General features: G+C 51.8%; 1 gene segment (V, D, J or C); it reads right to left on the reverse strand.

The window, feature by feature from the left end:
• The window catches only part of LOC115838008, a 127,370-nt gene that overhangs the window by 104,117 nt on the left and 4,738 nt on the right, over nucleotides 1-18,515 (reverse strand). The window contains 3 exon segments of the C gene segment in view: nucleotides 2,146-2,226; nucleotides 4,852-5,447; nucleotides 6,640-6,673. Coding sequence covers nucleotides 2,146-2,226; nucleotides 4,852-4,861 — 91 coding nt within the window.

Consider the following 18,515-nt stretch of genomic DNA (forward strand, 5'->3'; position numbering starts at 1 on the left):
GCACCTACTATGTGCCAGGCATTGTTCTAGGCTCTGGGGATATAGCAGTGAATAACATGGACAAAATCTAAGTTAAAGCTGACGTCATTATAGGGACTGCCAGGCACTAAACAAATAAGCAAGTAAAATACATAGCATGTCAGATGCTGATAAGTGCTGTGAAAAAGTAGCAATTAAACCAAGAAAGGGGAAGGGAGAGTGTGAGAGGCAGGGGTGCGGAAAGGGGGATGTCACAATTTTAAATAAGATGGTCAGGGAAGGCCTGTCTATGAAAAGATTTGGCAAGGTGAGGGGGCCCTCTAGATATCTCCGAGCAGAGCTCTGCAGGCAGAAGGGCCGTGAGCGTGCCCGACATGGTCCATGAATGCACGGCCTGAGCTCAGTGAGCAAGGGGGACCTAGACTGGACGTGAGGTCAGAGAAGTGGCCGGGGTCAGCCAGGGCAGCGCCTTGCAGGCCTCTATCAGAACTTCGGCTTTTCCTCCGCACGCAATGTGGAGCCACAGGAGTCTTCTGAGTGCAGGAGGGGGCATGACCTCACTTTGATTTTACTAACACAGGGTAACCCAGGTGACAAGATGAGATTGCAGCCGGCTCCTCCCTGAGGCCCTGCTCCCACCTTCCAGCCCCGCTGGGCCCCACCCAGTAAGCCCTGCCCAAGCCACTTACCCCCTCTCCACACACACACATGCTCCATCAGTCCCACGCCTGCTTGTCCGTCAAGTCTCAGTCTAGCCCTCACCTCCTCCTTTGGGAAGACAGCCCAGAGCCCCTGACCTGCCTCATCCCTCCCTTCCCAGAGAACCAAGAGGCAGTTAAGGGACAGGCCTTGGCATTCAAGTGCCAGATTCAAATCCTCCCTACTTACAATCTCTGAACCTCATTTTTCTTCATCTGTAAAATGGAGATAATAATAACAGACCATTAAAAACCCACCCTCAGGTAGTAAGTGAAATCTGAAGATTCAATTGTATAAACTGCACCACATACCATCACAGGGTCAATGAACATCAGCATTATCAGCTGGTCTGTGTTGTCCTGAGAGCAAAGACATAAAGCTCACACCGCCCACCACCACCAGAGAAAGGTCCAATGGTCACAGGGCTTGCTTCCTAACCTCCTCCCATCCCAGTCAACCCAAGACCACCCACACTTAAGAACAGGGGCTGGACCAAGGCTGGCTGCTCATCACCACCCAAGCTATGTTCACCATGTGACCACAGGGCTGTGGCATGGAGTGATGAGATGTCCTTGGGTGTGTGCCTGGTACATTGCATGAACGTCACCTGCTGCTGCTGCTGCACCCATCACGCCATGTAGGAGGATCTCCTTCTTCTTATGCTGCCCCCAGCCTATGAGAAGATGTAGGTAATGACTATGCTCACAAATATCACAAATGCTCGGTATACAGCAGGGGCTCAATAAATGCTTGTTAGAGGCAACCAGAGCACAGCCAGATGTGTGTGTGTGTGTGTGTGTTTGTGTGTGTGCTGACTGTACCATTTTCCAGATGTGTGTCCCACGGCCCATCACTTTGCCTCTCTGAGCCTCTGTTACCTCATCTGTAAAATGGGAGGACTCATTCCTCCCTGGCAGGGTGAGTGGGGCATCCCAAGGGCTCCTGCGCCTCAGTCACAGGGTGAAGGTATGGCACCAACATACCCAGAGGATATCTGGCAGGTGCACAGTAGACATAATAGTCCACATAATAGTGACAACCAGAGCCACCATAGCATCTGGCAGAGCAGACTTGGGAGCGAGCTCTTGTGAGTCACAGGCTGGGGCTTCCCTATATAACCTGGTGAGTCTCACAGGAGCCCAGTGGCTTAGAGTGGCAGATAGGGCCATGAGTCGGGCCATTGTCTCTGTGTCATCAATGATTCTGTGTTTGATAGGTTTGCTCTAGACTCAGAGAGGAGCAAGACTCGCTGGGAGCCTCTTCCCCTCTGCTAAGTTTTGAATGTGTTCCCCAGAGTTCACATATTGGACATGTAATCCCCAATGCAAGAGTGGTGACATGTAGGACCTTTAAGGGATGATTAATGCCATTATCATGGGAGTGGGTTGGTTATTGTGGGATTGGGTTCTTGGTAAAAGGATGAGCTCAGCACCCTTCCCTCTTGTTCGCTCTTGCACAGTCTCTTACCTTTTTGCCTTCCACTATGCAATGATGGAGCCCAAGGGCCCTCTCCAGATGCCAGCTCCATGCTCTTGGACTTCCCAGTCTCTAGAATCATAGCAAAATAAATTTCTATTCATTATAAATTACCCAGTCTGCAGTATCCTGTTATAGCAGCATAACATGGACTAAGACACCATCCTTTGCCCCAGTTCAGGGCAAAGAGGCCTCAAGAAACCCACCATTTATGAGAAACTTTTATGTGTTTCCTGGACTTTCTAGGCATTTATTGACAGCTAACTGTTATGGAGCACTTCTAGCACTAGGTACTGCTCTGTGCTCTTGCACCATCTCAGACAAGGCCCCACAGGAACTCCTTGAGACAGGTATTGTTATCACCATTTTGCAGGTGAGGCAATTGAAGCACAGAAAGCTTCCCAGCGTCACACAGGTAGGGTGATGGAGAAAAATCTGGAGTCTAAGTCTGAGTCCCCGAGCTTTCTGCTTAGGAGGCAGCCTAGCCTGGTAGTTAAAGCTGTGACCCCTTCCAAAGCCAGGCCACCAGGGGTCAAAGCTAGGCTCTTCCCCTTTGTTCTCCTTGCCTCAGTTTCCTTATCCAAAAAATGGGAGCAATAGGACCTACCTCATCAGACTGTTGTGAGGATTAAGTGAGGGCTGTGTTTACAGTGACAGGCAATCCATAATCAATAAAACTGCACACTAGTCCTACCAGATTCCTCCTTCTCTTAGCTCAGAGGACTTCTCCCAATGTGTCTCTGTCAGTCTTATTTCTCTCTCTTGCTCTTTGCCATCTCTTCTGAGGCATATCTGTCTTGCTTTGAAAAGCTTCTCTTTGTCACTTTCCTCTCTATCTTGTTCCCTTCTGGGTCCTAAATCCTGGCTCTGAGTTTATGTGCTGCATAAACTTCAGCATAGCACAGGGCAACCCTCCTGACTGTGGATATTCTCAAACTTTATAGAAATTTCTCCTGGGGAACTGGCTAAATGCAGAGTCCTGGTTCCACTGGAGAGAATCAGATTCTATAGGTCCAGGATGGGGCAAGAGAATCTGCGTTTTAATTATTATCCTCTCCACAACCTTTCACCCTGTGACCTCCCAGGCTGGCTCTTGAACTATACTTTGAGAAGCACTGCATTTGCCCTCAGTTTCCTCATCTGTCAATTTGGAGTAAACAGAAACTACCTCCCAAGGTTGTAAAGATGAAATGAAATAATTTATCTGGAAAGCAAACACCTTTTCTCTGTCTCAGCTTTTGTAAAATTTATTTTGTCTCTGACTTTCCCATTCTCTGTTTCTGGTGTTTTTCCTATTTCATTCTCTGTCCTATCTCTGCCTACCCTCTACCTGGAAGTGGACCCAACTCCAGAGCTGAAATGGAAAACATTGAACAGGTGTGGCCCTTCTGTAAAGGCTGGAGGCCCCAAGACCATCCAAATGGCCTGTTCAGCTCCTTCCTACTGGCACCCCAGCAGTCCCCAAGACCAAGCATCCCCACCCCTGCCAGCCCCCACAGCAGCAAAGCCAGGGAAAGATGGGGATCCATTGTGCAGGAATGGCCCTGCTGCTATGGAAACCAGCACTCAGGAAATGCTCAGAGATGATCCATCCTGGGGAGCGGCCCGGCCTTGGGGGAGGGAAAGGCCAAACTCTGCACCTTGGACTTTGCCCTCCCATTACCGGCCATGTGATGCTGGGCAAGTCACTTAACCTCTCTGAGCCCTCCTCTCCCTCACCGGGCCCCGAGCAGCAGCCCCCATTATCGGTGGGTGATAACCGCCGCTGATGACTGAACGCTGCTCTGCGGCTTTCAAGCCTGAAGACACGCCAAATTGCCATTTGCTTTCATTACTGCGAGCTCGAAATATTCTAGTGCCAGCTTGCTGCATGACCCCGTGCCTCCGAGGGCCACCAAACGATTTCCATGATAGAATTCCCTCTCGCAGAGGTGCAGAGTCCACTCTGAGTCACTCTACAACACACACATACACACTGCACACACACACACACACACACACTAGCTACTGAGCTAAGTTGCCCATACACTCGCCTCACCCTGGTTGTGCTGCGATTCCTCTTCTAGGAAGGGAAGAAGTGAGCACAATGTCTCCTGATTACTCCATCAGCAGCGCCCAATGCTCTGCAGCTGCAGAACTTATCTCATGGTGCATTTTCCTCCCTCAATGTCTCCCAGGGCACCTCCCCTCCAAGATCCCTCCCATGGTTCCCCGTGCCTCCAGGCCTAAGTCTAAGCTCAACAGCCTGACCTGCAAGGCCCCCAGAGCCAACTGTGCCCTTGCTCCACAATGTCACCCCTCTATTTGCGACAGCAGTCCCTGTGAAGGCAGGGATTCTGTTTGCCATTGTAGCTGCTGGAACCCCAGTGCCTGGGTCAGTGCCTGGTCCATCCTGAGGCCAGGGGAGCAGAGGATAAGGGCATGCATGAGAGAGAGGGTGGCTACCACGTGCCACCCACCCCAGGGACATCAAGTAAGACCCTTACCCTCCTTGTGCCTCAGCTTCTCACTCTTCATAACACACAGTAACACACCACACACATATACACTCTCAAACTCACACACACACAGCAACATAAACACACATCCCACACTCCCCCATACACAGACACGCACACCATGGTGTATGAAGAGCATCGGATCCCCTGGCCATCTGGCCATCCCCTGAACAAGCTGTGCACTTTCCTCCCTCCTTACCTTTGCTCATGCAGTTTCTTCTTCCAAAAACCCACTTCCAACAAGTTCTTCCAGAGCTCTCAGGGATCCTCTGCACACGACTCCTCCCCAGTAATCAATGTAATTTCTCAGAGAACACGATGACTTGCCCAAGATCACACAAAAAGTGTGTGGCCACAGAGCCTGTGTCAGAACCCAGGCCTTGGGGTTGGGGTGGGGGGGGGGACACTGAGTCCAGCTGCTCTGAAGAGCATCCGTGCATTTATTCAGCCAGCCAGGCGTCTGTTTGTTTGTTTTCCCAACACACACTTATTACGCCCCAGGCAGGCTGCTCAGTGCTGGGGACCCAGCCATGAACAAGGCCAACACACGCAGCCCAGAGAAGCAGACAGATGCTAAACAAGTAATTACAAGTGTGACGGATGCCACAAAGGAAAAGCAGAGAGGGCCCTGGGAGGGGACGGGGGGGATGCCAACGTCTCCCATTTGCACAAGGTTTGCAGAAACCTTACCGCAGTGGTGGTCCTGCAGCACCTCGCATCAGAATCCCATTTCAAGCCCCCAGGCATGCAGACCCAGCACTTCTAGGGAGGGCTGTTTCTTCCCAGGGAAGGACACTGTGAGGTTTGAGGACCACAGCTTTAGAGGCCTGGGTGAGGGGGGCTGAAGGTGGTAAATGTTTTCTAAGTATCCACCACATCTCGGGCTGATTCACTTCCTGCCAGGCCACTGAGGTAGGCAGCATTAGCCCCATTTTACAGAGAAGCGAACCGAGGCCTAGAAAACCCCAGTGATTAGTGAGTATAGAAGAGGGATTCGAACCCAGGCCTGTCAGACTCCAGATCTCAGGAAGGTACTTAAAGATGGCCCGGCTCCTGGGTGCCCAGCACACAATCCTGCCAAATGGGCTTACAGTTAAAAGGGAAACCACTAGCACTCAGTGACCCCAGGTCACTGATGACAAGGTGCCACTTGTGCTTTACAACAGAGCATGTTAGTCACATGATGCTAAGTGGCTCTGACATCACAGTAGGCATCCAGCCAGGTACCTCCACTGACCAGGTGCATGGCCTCAGGCAAGTTGCTTAACCTCTCTGGGCTCAGTTTCCTGTCTGTAAGACAGGACAATGGTGGTGGGGAGGAGTTTCTCTGCCTAGACCTCCTTGCCTCCCCTCTCCCTCTCCTTCCCTTTGCTCCAGTCACACCGGAGACCTCCCAGCCTTTCTCAAACATGCCAGGCCCTGTCCCTGCTCAGCAGCTTTGCACATGCTGTTCCTTCTGCCTGAACACTCTTCCTCCACATAGCTACATGTCTCCACTCATATGTCACCTTCTCAGAGAGACCTTCCCTGACCTCTTGGCAGAAATCACCCCCACATCACCACCCTGTATCCACCCCCCTTTATCCACCCCCCTGTATCCACCCTCCTGTATCCACCCCCGTGTATCTATCCCCATGTCCATCCCCCTGTATCCATCCCCCTGTATCCATCCCCACTTTATTTTTCTCCCCCGCACTGTCACAGCTTTGACCCCCACCTCCCCACGTGAGAATGTAAGTTGCAGGAGGGTAGAGGCTTTGTTTTGTTCAGTTGTTTCCCCAGCCAAGGCTCTTGACTAGGGCCACCCAGAGTTAACAAGCATGCATGGGCTCAAGCTAGCCAGGCCTTCTGCATTGCCATGGCCTGTGAGGCCCCTGGCAGCCCATTGGAGGGGTCTCTAAGGCATCTGGGAGGCTGGTTCTAAGCATCCCACCCCTAGCCTGGTAGACAGCGGGCATCGTCAGAACATGTCTGAGGCTGTGCTGACCTGCTGTCTGAGAGCGGACACTGCCCGGGCTTCCTGGACCACAGCAAAGACGCTGAAGAGAGGGGCAATGAATTCCCCTGGGCCCCCTCCCCAAATGGCCCTGAAACAAGCAGGCAGTGGGAAACCAGCCCCAGGCTTGGCAGGGGCCTGGCAGAGGCTCAATGCCGAGGGCCAAGGGCCTGCCAACCTCACTCCCCCAAACAGCGACCAATTGTCCCAGCGGCGCCCAAGTTCCCTGAAGGCCTCCCAGCAGCCACTCTCTCACAGAGACTCCTGCTCGTAAAGGGGCCAGCAGCCTGGCTGCTTCCGGCCACGACCACAACCAAGGAGGCTGGACCAGCATGGTGGTCCGAGCTTCACAGGAGGCCCCGGGACTTCCGAGCCCTGCTGGGAACTTGCAGCCGGGTGCTTGGTGAGGAGCGGGTGAGGACAGATCCCGGGGGCGGGCCAGTTCTTTTGGCATTTGTATGCAGGTGCAGGCCCATGAACATGAGCTGGAATCTATCAACAGAAAATAAAACACTCAGGGACAAAAGCCTCAGAAGACAAACTGCTGCAGGGCGAAGGTGGCAGCCACCCCTGCTTGCTGGGTGTGCAACATGCCTCAGGCCCACTCTGGATAGGCATTCATCCAACCCTCAGACAGGGAGATGGGAACTGTGGAACCTCCATGTCTCAGAAAAGGAAATGAGGGAGGCCGTTTGCCCAGAAGAGGGAAGCCGGGATTTGAACCCAGGTCTCCTGGCAAGGCCTTGACCACTATGCTACATCCTAAACCTCCCTTGATGGAGATGAGGAGGGGCTGGTCACCAGGAGTCATGTTCCCACAACAAAGTCTCATTGATGCCTCCCAGAGCAGAGGGTCTGAGTCCTGCTGCAAACCACCTGTGTCAGAATGGGATGCAGGGAGCTTCCTAGAAAGCCCATTCAGACCTGCTGTGGCTACGTTTTTCACATGATGCTACTGGATTCTGAAGCACACTGGAGTTTAAGAACCGCTGGCTTAGGGATGATTCTGACCTAGACAGAACTAGAGCTTTATTTGTCAGGACAATAGACCTTGAGAAGAGCTGCCTATGTGGGATCTGGAGGTGACAATAAAAATGGCTGTTGATCGGCCATTGAGTAGGTGCTAGATCCTCTTTTAAGTGCTTCATTCTCATTTCATCCTCAGCACAACTCTATAGAAGAAGTAATAGTATTATCTTCCCCATTTTAGAGATGAGAAAACTGAGGCACAGGGAGCCTAAGTCTGTCCCGCCATCCTGTGAGATTCATGTAGTTGTTTGGAGGTCCACCTTCCATCTGGGTGATCCCAGCACCTGCTAGGTGCCCTGTACATGCCCGCGTACATGCCCTGTACATGCCTGCAGCACTGAATATGAACTAGGCCAGGTGTGTTTTGGTGGTGGTGGGGGTCCCAGGACAGAGCTTCCCAAGGGGCAAGCTTTGGGAACTCTCCTGACCCAACTGCACCCCCCCACACACATCCACCTTCCTGGGCATAGAGTCCCACTTACCCCAGTGTGGCTGAGCAAGGTGCCACCCCCTTCGTCTTCTTTGTCTATAAGTAGAACTCCTACTATGGAGCTATTAGAGAAATTGGGTCTAAATGGGGCCACTAAGACAAAGCCCTTAGGAAGGGGATAGGAGAGGGGTCAAGTTTGGGGATGCGGGTATGAAACCCACCTGGATCCACCACTTGAGCGCTACACAGCTTTGCCTGTGCCTTTCATCCTCACATCTGCCTAGTGAGGATCAGAATTGTATGTAATCATGTGAAGGTGAAATATGCAAGCTGCCTGTGCACAGTGGGCCTCACTGTATGGTCGCGGGTGAAACGTACTAAGATTGGTGCCACAACCCCGTCAGCAGAACACCTCTGACCCCTCTTTCCAGGCCTCGAGCTAGGGGATTGTATGTGCCTGGCTGGTGCTCCGGCCTCTTCAGCTGGAGCCTGGAGCGGGAGGCCTGTTTGCTGGGTTACAGGAAGATCTGAGCTGCAGAGCTGGTGCTGGCGAGGAAAGGTATTTGCATCAGATAATAGGTAAAGTGTCTTGTTATTCCATTAACTTGTGTAGCAACGACTGCGGCAGAGGGAGGGAGTGTTGGAAACCCGTAGGTTGGGCAGGGGATGAGCTCACTGACCCACAGCTAAGCCAGGGACTTCCAGGGGGCTCAGCAGCCTCAACAGGAGCTACAGGGGTGGCCTTTGGGCAGAGGGGTATGGGTGAGGCTGCCCCTCGTTCCAGAACCCTAACCTTAAGGTAGGGCCCCAGCTGGGGGCAAAATCAAGAAGCACATCCCAGGCACCACCAGTGCCAGTGCCTCCCCCTCCCCCACCCCTAATTGACCTCTGAGTCCCTGGGGCTCAGGGGCTCTGACCATGACCACAGCATGCAGCCTCCTGAACAAAAGCATAGATGCTGGAACTCCCTGGATGGGGGTTTGAATCCCGACTCCACCCTTGACAAGTTTGGTAAGTTGCACAGGCACCTAGCATTGCTGGGCTTTCTATTAAATGGGATACTACTATTACACTCATCCCTCGAGGCCATGTCATCCCTCCTCTGACAAATCCCATGGAGTCCCTGCCACGTGCTGGTGCCTTCTAGGCACTGGGAACCAGCAGGGAACAACAGGGACTAAGTCTTGTTCTGACAAAGTTTGCATTCCAGGTGGGGGAGGGCGCACATAAATGAATAAGAGAAATATGAGAAAGTGATAAGTGCTATAAAACTTGGAAATGGGATAACAAGGGGCCGGGTGTAAGGAGGAGGGGTCTTTTAGAGAACGAAGGAAGGATACTCTCGGGGCAGGCATCTGAACTAAGGCGCAGGTGACATCAACAGCCTTGAAGGGCCCCAGGCTGGCCTCAAGGGACACACTGAGGAGGCCAGTGTGGCTGAAGCAGAGTGGGCAGCAAAGACGGGCAACCTCAGGATGGAGAAGAGTGGGGACTGGCCACGTAGAGCAGCATGGCTGTAGGATTCAGTTTGACTGGAAGCACCATGGCAGTCCCTGGAGGTTCAGAGCAGGGGAGGGATGTGATCTGATTTTGATGGCAGATCAAAGGCCTCCTGGCTGCTGGTAGAGGATGGATTGCAGGGGCCAGGGTGGTGCAGGAAAGCTGAAAAGAGGCTGGTACAGCCATGGGCATGACAGCAGCTGTGGTCTATGAGGGTAGTGCAGGGGAACGTGGGATGAGACGGTGGACCAGGGCTGGGCTGGGTTTTAAAGATACTGTCACAGGATCTCAGGATGATGAGCAGGAGAGGGAAAGGTAAGGGACAAGGATGGCACAGGTGATTGAGACTATGTGTGTTAGCAGAGGGTTTATTGAGCATGGCCCCTTGCACACAGTAAGTGCTGGTAAACACTGCCCATTGGGAAAGCATAGTGTTCTATACTAAGCACAACCTTCTAAAGGGACCAGCCCTGTCGATCAACAGAGCGGCATTTCTGGTCTCAGATTCCTGGATTGCACCAAATGACCTCTGAGGGGACAACAGAGGACTCCACGCGGGAAGGAGTCAGGCAGTCATGTTGCCCAACATGTGCAGTGACAGTAGAAACACCAGGGTGACTTGTCCAAGGTCACTGGGCTTGTTAGGGGCAGAGTGGGACCCGGAAAGCAAGTCTCTTGACCCTGTAAAATGTCCTCTGGGATCCAAAGTCTGAGATTCCCAGGTGTGAGTCCTTCTCTGGACATCGGGCTTTGATAGCAGAGTCCAGCCTCAGAGCCTTTGTGCTTGCTGTTCCCCTTCCTGGAGCCTCCCATGACCTTTGGATGTCACTTGGCCTCTCTGCGCCCTCTCACCCCAGCAGTTCTGCAGAGGTCAGCTTTTAGAACTGACCCACGCCTCCCTGGGCCTGCAGGGTTTCACAGAGCTGGGCAGCAGCCTGGGTTACCCCTAGGGTCAGGTCATCACCATTGCCTCATCTCCTTCCACAGCCAACTTGGAAGGATTCCCCAGCCTTGTGCCAGGAGAGGCTTGCATGACTGCCAGAGCCCCACTCTGTGGCGCCATAGGCCCTCACAGGGACAGCCCAGGCTCCTGGTGGCCAAACCACACAAGATAGAACCACCTTTCCTGCTGGGACACAGCCCAGGCAGAATCCCCCTTTCTTTCTCGTGGACCAATCAGATGTGAGCCAGGGACCCTCTCATTAATAATTTTCCTCCCTTCCTCCTCCCCTGTTATGAGGCCAGGAGCAGGCGTCGACCTACATGGAAGGGGAGGAGAGGTGGAGCCAGTTGGAGCAAATGCCCAACCTGCCTCTTGCCTGGTAAGGTCACCCAGAAGCCTTGAGCCAGCAGCCGTTCCTTCCTCCATCTCCAAGGGTCTGGCCTTATGCTAGCCCCCAACTCAGGGAACAGACTTTACACTTAACTCCAAAGCAGTCCCTGCCTCACTTGGGGCCAAGTTCAGACAAGAGGCAATCAGGGACTTAACTGGCTGCCAGAGAAGGCCAGCCGCCTGGTTATTAAATATTAAGTGGCAAGAGCCTGAGAATGTATAATTGCAAATGAGACTCTGAGGCAGATGTTGCCAACAGCTTGGACCGGCGCGTGCAGTTGGGACCGATAGGGGATTTCAAGTCACTAAGCCAGGCTGCTGGCAAGGGCCCCACATTTGCTGGGCACCTGCTGGGTACCAGGCCCTGAACTGGATGCTACAGGTAAAAAGATTAATCAGACATGGCTCCAGCTTCAAGAGGTTCCCTGTCTGGTGAAGAAGTAAGCAAGGGCTCACAACCACAGGTAATCTCAGGCGTGGTGTGGGCCTCAGGGAAATATCTAGAAGGGGTTGGAGAATTGAGGCTTTAGAGTGGAAATGAGCTGACTTTGAACCATACATTCAGTCAGTTAGTCATTTAACAAACATTGGTTCAATACCTAATGTGTGCCAAATGTTGTAGATTTGGGGAAATAAAGTATTAAATAAACCAAACTCTCTCATAGTGCCTACAATTGAGTGAGAGCTTGTATGCCAAGGATGAACAAGGTTTGCACCAAAAAGAAGAGATAAAGAGGAAAGAGAGCCTGTGCAAACATTCAGAGGCATGAAGTCAAGTAGATTCAAGGTGAATAGGGAGTTCACTGTGGCTGGACATGTGTGAAAGGGAGGGAGTAAGGGAGGGAGCAAGGGAGGGAGGGGGGGGGATGGCTAGTAGCCAGAGCCTGAAAAGCTGCCACATTAAAGAGTGTAAGTGAGTCCTGGAGGGTTTCAAAGTACAGTGCAATGCCCTCCCTCGGGGACAGTCCATGGTTCCCAGGATTTCTGAGATAGGACATAGTCTTTTTTTTTTTTCTTTTGAGATGAAGTCTCACTCTTGTCCCCCCAGGCTGGAGTGCAATGGCGTGATCTCAGCTCACTGCAACCTCTGCCTCCCGGGTTCAAGCGATTCTCCTGCCTCAGCCTCCCGATTAGCTGGGATTATAGGATTACAGGCACCTGCCACCAAGCCTGGCTAATTTTTGTATTTTTAGTAGAGACAGGGTTTCACCATGTTGGCCAGGCTGGTCTTGAACTCCTGACCTCAGGTGATCAGCCCGCTTGGGCCTCCCAAAGTGCTGGGATTACAGGCATGAGCCACCATGCCCGACCAGACATAGTCTACTCTTTTAAGCAGTAAAAGGAAGCAATAAGAGGAAGAAGACACCCCACTGAATATCCTGGGGCATGCGTGTGGCTGTCTGGTTAGCCACCCACCCCCACCCCAGGCTGGGTTACTGAGCCTCTACCTAGGGAGGATCTCAGAGGAACCGAGCCCCGTCCCTTTACTCTCCCCACGCCTGCAGCCTGTGCCAGCTCCTGAACTGCTGAGAACATCCTGGGAACATAGGTGTCTTTGCCTTTGCCAGGAACTCAGTCCCTGCGGAAGGTGGCAATGAGGAGAGTAATATGAGACTCCAGACCCTTCAGGCAACACGTCCTTGTCCAGCAAGATTGCCAGGGAGGATTCCAGTGCAACACTTCCAAGAATGTCCTCACTGGCTGGACCTCTGTCTCCACCGCCCTGCCCGGAGCCAGGGTGGGGTGGACTGGATGAACTTTCAAGGTCATTTCCTGGCCATGATTCTATACAAAGAGAAGGGGGACAAGAAGAACTGCATGTGCATGTGAAGATGCTAAACTCCCAGGAGGATTAGGGTCCTTGAAGAGGTTCTACGAGTCTAGAGTTGCATTCAGCTGAGATTCTAGAATTCTATAGTTCGAAAATTCCGAGATTTTAGAATCCTGTGATTCTAAGACTCTTACTTGATTAGGGGAAGGAAGACATCGTAGTCATCACATCCTCCTAATAAAATTCACGCCTCTGGAAAGAACCCCACACCCATAACTCCAAAGCCAAGCAGGCTTGTTTTCCCCCTTTCTGCCTTTAAATTGTCTTTTCGCTCTTTGGTGCCTGCTCATCTGCACACCCCCCTCCACAGTCCCTCCTCCAAGCCTGGCAGCCACACATTTGCCATCTGCATGTAACCCAGTGATTAGCACAGCAGAGCAGGAGAGGAGGGTGTGGAACCCATGCTGCCTGCCAGTCAGACGACCTTAAGTTGACCAGGCTGCAGCGAGTCACCCCAGCTCCCTGAAGGGACTGAGCAGAGAAGGGAAACACACTCCTGCAAATTCAGACACACACACACAGAGACACACAAAGGAGGGCCCCAGGCACACAGACACACAAAGAAAGAGAGATGTGCACACACTCACAGACAGTGCAAACAGCACACACCCACACGTGTGCAGCACTCACACACATGCAAACAAACCAGAGACAGACACACAACCCCATAGTGACATACACCTGGACACACAAGCATGCAGAAACACAGGGAAAGACATGCACAGCACACGTGGATATTTGCAGTGCAACATAAACATACACACACACTCATATACAGCCACACAGCAAAACATACGATGCATGCATACACACACATATGTACAAACACATGCAAATAAATCCGAACAAATAGATACAGATCCAGAGTTACACAGAACAACACACTCCCGGGGGGACAACAGCAGTGAGTTGTTAACACGCCTCCAAATGAGAGTTGTCAGAATCACCCTTCTCATCCCCATCTCCCACTCCCTCTCATTCATGGGACATTATTTAGGGCCCACTCTGCACACAACCTGGCACTGGGCCCCTGGGAGATCCCAGGGCTCTGACACAGCAGAGTAAGGGGAGGAGCAGTTCAGTCAGTCCCTGGGAACTCAGAGCCAGCTAGAATACAGATAGGCACTGGGTTCAGGAAACCGTTCCCAGAGCTGTACAAAATGGATCGCCTGGAAAGGTAGTGGAGGCACTCGAGTGCAACCAAGGGTTTTGGGCATCAGATGGGAGAGTGGGTGCCAGGGGAATTGAAGGCCTTTAAAATCTATTCCAGCTCTGAGAGTCTCTATTTCTATCAATTCCACTGGGCTTCAAAACAGTGGTCTTTAAAATTTTTTGTATCATATTCACTATTAGTAAAAACATTTTAAACATGTATTCCTCAATGTATGTACATCTGATACTTTTTACAAATTTTTATATATTTCTTTGTTATGTACTTCATAGAACATACACAAAAATAGAAAAATTTGAAATAATGAGATAAAGGTACATAGATCACTACTTTAAAGGACAGGTGAAACTTAAGGGAAAGTGATATAACGTTTATTAAGTCCCTCCTGTGTGCCAGACTTTTGATATATATTATTCCTTTGAATCTTCAAATAGCTCCGTAAAGAAGCTATCATGATTTTTCCATTTTGCAGATGAGAAACTAAATGACAAGACAAAATCATTTCCCCACAGTCTTGCCACCTGTAGCTGCCACAGCTGGAATCTGGACCCAAGTAAGCTGGCTCCAGAGACACTGCCCACCCTGACCACTCCTATGTCATACAGGAAGCATGGAACTGGAGAAAGACCCATTCGGTTTTTGGGAGCAACAGGCTGAGTGGAGGGGCTGCACAATTTGTCAAGAGCCCTGAATGATGGCCTTGAAGCCAGGCAGCAGGTATGATTCTCAAACCACAGGCACAGTTGGGCCAGATGTGGCCATTTCTTTCCTTTAAATCTTCACTGCTCAGAGTGCAGTCCAGGGACCAGCAGCTTCAACCTCATCTGGAAGTTTACCAGAAATGCAGAATCTTGGCCCCACTACAAACCTACTAAGTCAGAATCTGCATTTAACAAGAATAAAGTTTGATAAGCCCCAAATTACTTAAATTCATCTGGTCTGTGAATGTATCCCATGAGGGTGACGTGAAGCAAGCCCAACCTTGGTCATTCTTGGGGCTCTCTCCTCTCCAGAGCCTGCTCAGATCCAGAGAGTCTCTGGACATTTGAGGTGGCTTCCAGGAATCTGTCCACACTGCTTGCCTGCAGCTCCTCGGCTCCTAATCCCGCAGTGGCTCCCATCTGGTTCTGAGTAAAACCTGAAGGCCTCACCTTGGCCTGCACGGCCCAACTGACTGGGCCCTGCTTCCTCTCTAACCTCATCTCCCGCCTCACTCCTGACTAGTTTCCCATTGCCTGGCTGCCCAGCTGCCCTTGAACTTGTCATCCCAGGGTCTTCCCGGGGTCTTTGCACTGGCCGTTCCTTTCACCTGGTGTTTCTATGGCTGTCCTTCACACTTTCCTTAGGAAACTCCACTCCCTGAGTGAGACCTCCACTGCATAGAATAGCATCCCCTCCCCTTAACTCACGTGTTTATCTTTCCATCTCTCCCACCAAAATGTGAATGCCTTGAGTGCAGGAACTGTGACTACCTCATTTCCAGCATCCAGCTGAGCCCCTGGCCATAGTAGGTGCTCAATAAATATCTGTTGGCTGATGGAGGCCGTGCCCATTGTCCCAGCCTAAGGGACCCCCATCTCAGTCACCCTGTGGGGCTGTGGGGTCTTCTGTGAGGGCAGAGGCCTTGAGACACAGGTATGGCTACCTGGAGCCACCATGAGGCCTGCCCTGGAGGCCTTGTCCCCTCCCCAATCCTGCTGGGTTGGGGGCAGCACCCCCTGTCAGCCTGACCCCCTCCAGCTTCTCCAATGTGCTTGCCCCCAACCTCTCCCAGTCTTTCCTGGGAATCTCTCTGGTTTTAGACTTTACTAAAGACCAAGGGGCCTTCATTTTTCTGCCTAAATCCCTGCAGCACCTGTTTACTAAGCCCAACTATTTGCTTGAAACTGAAGAGAAGAAACATAAAGAGGACAAACAGACTAATATTTTCTAACTTGGCCTGTCATGCCTACAGGCCGTGAGAGCTCCGGCCACCCATTTCCCTCTCTGCGCCTCAGTCTCCTCATCTATTCCCAGAGATTCATGGGGATAGTTACCACCTTTTTTGCTGAAGAGGGAATGAGACACAGTGAGAAAGAAAACTATAATGGCGGAATTTCAAGTATGAACCAGCCCAGGGTTGTGGGCATTGGGGCAGCAGGGTGAGTTGGGAGTAAGGAAGGGGACTAAGGGATTTGCTATCAAAAGATCTGGGCTTATGGCCTTTCTGTGCCACTAAGCCAATATGTTGGTCAGGTAGAGCCTCTGTTTACTCATCTGTACAATAGGTATGGCACGGCTATGAGGCTCCCATCAGGTACAGTCCAAAGGGCTCTGGGAGACTTTCCAATCCACTTCCCTCCTTGCTCCAGCAGCAGTGGCAGCATGAAGGCTGGTATGGCCAACTGCTACCCAGAGGGCATGGTCCCAATGAGAAGCTGCAGCAGCAGAGAAAGTGTTATGTGTCGTTTAGGCTTTCCCTGAGAGCCAAACCAGTTCCTGCCCAGGGACGGACACTTCCTCTCTTGGGTACAGGAATGAGGCCAACTACAGTCTTGGCTTCCCTGCCCAGGAAAGCAGCCGGGAGTTCAACGAGGACACCTGTTCCTTCAGGAAACCCAGGCCAAGCCAGGCCCTCGGGGTGGCGGAGCCTGAGCCCCTGGATCCTGCCGCCAGTGCCCTCATGGACAGAGCTGCATCCTGCTTCCTGTTTCCTGCTTCCTGCTCCTTCTTTCACTCTATCAGTAGTTTTAGCCTGAGGCCCTACTGTGTGTGGGCTCAGCTCCAGGTGCTAGGGAACAAAGGCAAAGAGCTTGCATGGAGCTCAAAGATCAGTGGGAGAGAGCCTCGCAACCAATCAAATGTATAACATTGATATGCTGTCAAGAAATGGAAATGCTATTAAAAAATAAAGTGGAGTAGGGAATAGGAAGTGATGGGACAGTTTTAGCTGAGTGGTCAGGACATGCTTCTCTGCAGAGGTGACATTTGAGCAGAGACCCTAAGGAAGAGTCAGGGGCAAACTAGGCAGCTAGCTGGGGAAGAGGGTTCTTGGCACAGGGAACAGCCCGTGCAAAGGCCCTGAGGTAGGCACCTGCTGGGCATGTTCAAGGAATACTGAGATGGTGAATTAACTGGAGTGGAGTGAGCAAGGGGGAGAGTGTGGGGAGACCAGGTCAGTGAAGCAGGGGATCACAGGGGGCCTTTTGAGCTGCATTGAGAACTTCAGGTTTTACTCCAAGAGAAGGAATGGAAGGCCATTGGAAGGCTTTTATTGAAGAAGCAACAAGGTGGGGAGTCCAGGAAGTAGGGAGCCAGTGAGGAAGTGACCGCACTAATCCAGGTGAGAAATGAAGGTGCTGGGACCAGAGTGTGATGCAGGTGGGAAGGAGTGGTTGGATTCTGGGTTTATTTTGAAGGTAGAGCCAAGAGGATTGGCTGGCAGGGAAGGAAGAGAAAGAGGCAAGTCAAGGAGGGCACCAAGGTATTTTGCCTGAAAAACTGCGTGAACAGAATGAGATGGAGCAGGCAACAAACATCATTCTCAGCTGCCATGCGTTGGTGCATATTTTCTCTGTCTCTCCTTCTCCTCTTTATGCATTAATCCTGCCCTCACCTATTTTCAGATGAGAAAACTGAGGCTGAGACCCACTCGAGATCACACACATAGTGAGGGGCAGAGCCTGGAGTTGCATGCATATCTCTTAGCCACTGAGCTATATTGTCCCATCAGAACTGGAGTTAGGGTTATCTGTTCATTCCTTATTTCATCCACCAGATCCTTGTGTGTCTAAGACCTTTCAGCAGGCCTGGTGCTGGGCACCAGAGAAGGACCTGGAAATCATCAAGCCAACACCTCAGTAGTGATGGAGACCCAGAGAGGGCACTGTGGGGCATCCCAAGCTCATCCTAAGCAAGTAGAAGTCAGAATGTGCAGAGGTCGGGAGCAGGGGATAGGGAATGAGAGCTCCTGGATTCAAAGCCTGGCTCTGGAGCTCTCAAGGTGTGGGCTTTTGGACAAGCTCCTTAAGTTCTCTGTGCCTCAGTTTTCTCATCTGTGAAATGGGGATAAGAATGTGTCCACGTAAGATAATCACAGGGAGGCATCATGAGATGATGTGCTGAAACCCTTCAGGCCTGGGGCTTAACACATACTCCTATGTTTAGCTGTGATTAGTACTATTAGGCAGAGCCAGCACTCAAACCCAGGTCTCTCCATGATGGCTGAGGTAATCAGCTCTCTGCCCCTGCAACACCACCAGTAGAGGGATGCCCACCCAGAAGTGTTGGGGAGGGTTTGGCTCAGCTCAGCACAGCTGGGCATGGCTCTGGGTGGAGCCAGATCCCCAGAGCCTGAGAACAGTGTTTAGGGCCCAACAGTGTGGTCCCACCCCAGATGGGCTCCTATGAGCTGCCTGCTTGCCTGCCGAGTTGCTCAATCGCTGACTTCCCCAGGAAAGCACTAATTACAGCAAAGCTCCCCCGGGTCCTGGCTTGGTGATCTGTCACAGCCCCTAGGCTTCAGAGCACTGGCTACAGTCTCTACAGCAAGCGCTGTCCTGCCCTCTGCCTTCACCCTAAGGGGAGGACAGAA

This window comes from Nomascus leucogenys, chromosome 13, assembly GCF_006542625.1.
Source record: "Nomascus leucogenys isolate Asia chromosome 13, Asia_NLE_v1, whole genome shotgun sequence".
NCBI classification, from domain to species: Eukaryota; Metazoa; Chordata; class Mammalia; order Primates; family Hylobatidae; genus Nomascus; species Nomascus leucogenys.